At 51.8% G+C, this 2500-nt stretch overlaps 1 protein-coding gene across 1 annotated transcript in view; it reads right to left on the minus strand.

Moving 5' to 3' along the window:
• Positions 1-2500, minus strand: part of LOC118783847 (multiple epidermal growth factor-like domains protein 11) — a 13246-nt gene that overhangs the window by 9167 nt on the left and 1579 nt on the right. The window contains exons 4-7 of the mRNA XM_036537805.1: positions 1527-1630; positions 978-1180; positions 654-874; positions 1-125 (exon numbers count right to left, since the gene is read on the minus strand). The exon at positions 1-125 is cut by the window's left edge and continues 22 nt beyond it. Coding sequence (XP_036393698.1) covers positions 1-125; positions 654-874; positions 978-1180; positions 1527-1630 — 653 coding nt within the window. The remainder of the gene's footprint in view (positions 126-653; positions 875-977; positions 1181-1526; positions 1631-2500) is intronic.

Raw genomic sequence — 2500 nt, forward strand, 5'->3', positions numbered from 1 at the left:
GGTGCTGCAGTAGAGTCCAGCGGGGCACGGCACACAGGTGGAGAGGGACCGGGCTCCAGTCAGCTCACTGAGGGCCCCTGCTGGACAGGGGAGGGGCTGCGCTGTTCCGGCTGGGCAGTAATGTCCTGAACACAGCAGAGAGGAACAGCCGGGCTGTCACAGACACTTATCACTGCACAGAGGAACAGCCGGGCTGTCACAGACACTTATCACTGCACAGAGGAACAGCCGGGCTGTCACGGACACTTATCACTGCACAGAGGAACAGCCGGGCTGTCACGGACACTTATCACTGCACAGAGGAACAGCCGGGGTGTCACGGACACTTATCACAGCACAGAGGAACAGCTGGGCTGTCACGGACATTTATCACAGCACAGAGGAAAAGCCTCCAGAAAGAGCTGTCATGACTTGGATTATTTCAGTAGACAAATGAATTGAAGTGATGAATTTTGGTAGCTTGGGTAGCAGATGGGACTGTGAGGGGGGAACATTTTAAAGTTGCACTTTCAAAATATTTATTCTGCACAGAGGCATTGGACTGCATATAAGTACCATCCAGCCAGCCCCCCAAGACACATTTAGGCAAACGTTTCTTTTCTCATATAAATAAATGAAGCCAGTGACAGCAGTGCTGGGGAAAAGGATCTCACCTGCAGGACAGACGGACGGCGCGTGTGTACCAGAAGATCTGCAGGTGGCGCCAGGTGGGCAGGGCAGGCAGACGGCAGCGCCGGGTACGGGGGCATAGGTGCCAGGCTCACAGGGCACCTCCACAGGTGTGCCAATGGGACAGCGGAACCCGCGGGGGCACAGGTGCCCCTGAACCCCATCAGAGGGGCGAGGGCCGACACTGCCCCCCAAACACACATACCTGCACAGCACAAAAAATGTCAGAGCCTATCAGGTCACTCACTCTGATCATGTGATGTTGATTTTAAATTGTGATTGGGTGCAGGGCTTCTGTGTGCATTTACCCAGCGTCACAGAGAGCGGCCTTGGACACATCTGCCAGGGCGGGGCGGGCGCAGTAGTGCCCTGATGGACAGGGGTGGCACTGCTCCACCCGACTGAGCCCCGGAGAGCTGGAGTAGGAGCCGGGGGGGCACGGCAGGGGGTACCCTGTGCCAGCGGGGCAGTAGTGACCAGGAGGGCACAGGGTATTAGTGGCAGATCTCACCTGGAAATTACAGCACAAATAACCAGGGTCACATGGTGCATGCTGCATATCACAGTCACAGAGCTGATGAGCAGTCCTACGTCTCTAAGCACACATTCCATAATATTAAGAGTATGGTACCATATTTCCTGTAAAACTCGGACAGTGCAATGCACTGTGTCTCTGAGCAGACTGATGTTCCATAGTATTAAGAGTATGGTACCATGTTTCCTGTAAAACTCGGACAGTGCAATGCACTGTGTCTCTGAGCAGACTGATGTTCCATAGTATTAAGAGTATGGTACCATGTTTCCTGTAAAACTGGGCCACTGCACTCTCCTGTGTTTGTGAATGAGAACTGCGGTACCATGTACGCAGTGGCATTGGGGCTGGTGGCTCCGGCGGGGCACTGGTACCCGGCCTGGCAGGGTCCGGTGGGCTCGGAGAGGCCGTGCAGGGCACAGAACATCCCTGCGGGCACAGAGAGCAGTGTGGGCATCAAACCAGAGATCAGCGTGTAATGCTCTGAGAAGCAAAAGCTGCACTGTCTGTCTGCATGTGTCAGGATAAAAGCTGGAAGGCCACAGCGCTGAGCACTTCAATGCTGCTCCCTCACTGTGGTCAGATTGGAAATACAGGACAAATTCATAAGGACAGAATATGTTTTCTGTTCCCATTTGTATGTGGAATGAACTGCGGACTCCCACCATCTCTTATTAGGCTGATGATTCATAATTTTATGAGGGCTGCTAGCCCGCTACCGCCTGGCACTTACTGCTCTAATCCAGCCATGCTCAGGATATTTTTTAAACTAATGGCATTTTTTGAAGTGCCATTTGACTGATGCAATGAACTAAAGATGCCATTGACCTTTGACTACCATAGCTGTGAAGAGGGAGACAGCATCCATGACAGACACGGTCTATGGTATAATTCACTCTGTGCCACACACCGTCATGCTCTCTGCTGAAAGCACACCACTGAAACACATCAGAGCCACACTAAACGAGCCCTCCAGCCTCCCACACAACCACCTGACAGCTTAGCTGCTCACCTTCAGCACAGCTCTGTCTGCCCTATTCAGAGGTGTGTGTCTGAATCATTTTTAAAATGAACACGTTTTAATGTGTGTGTGTGTGTGTGTGTAATGATCGTGTGTGTGTGTGTGTGTGTGTGTGTGTATGTGTGTGTGTATGTGTGTGTAATGATCATGTGTGTATTGATCGTGTGTGTGTGTGTGTGTGTAATGATTGTGTATGTGTGTGTGTGTGTGTGTAATGATCGTGTGTGTGTGTGTGTGTGCGTGTGTGTGTAATGATTGTGTATGTGTGTGTGTGTGTG

Source organism: Megalops cyprinoides, chromosome 9, assembly GCF_013368585.1.
Source record: "Megalops cyprinoides isolate fMegCyp1 chromosome 9, fMegCyp1.pri, whole genome shotgun sequence".
Lineage (NCBI taxonomy): Eukaryota > Metazoa > Chordata > Actinopteri > Elopiformes > Megalopidae > Megalops > Megalops cyprinoides.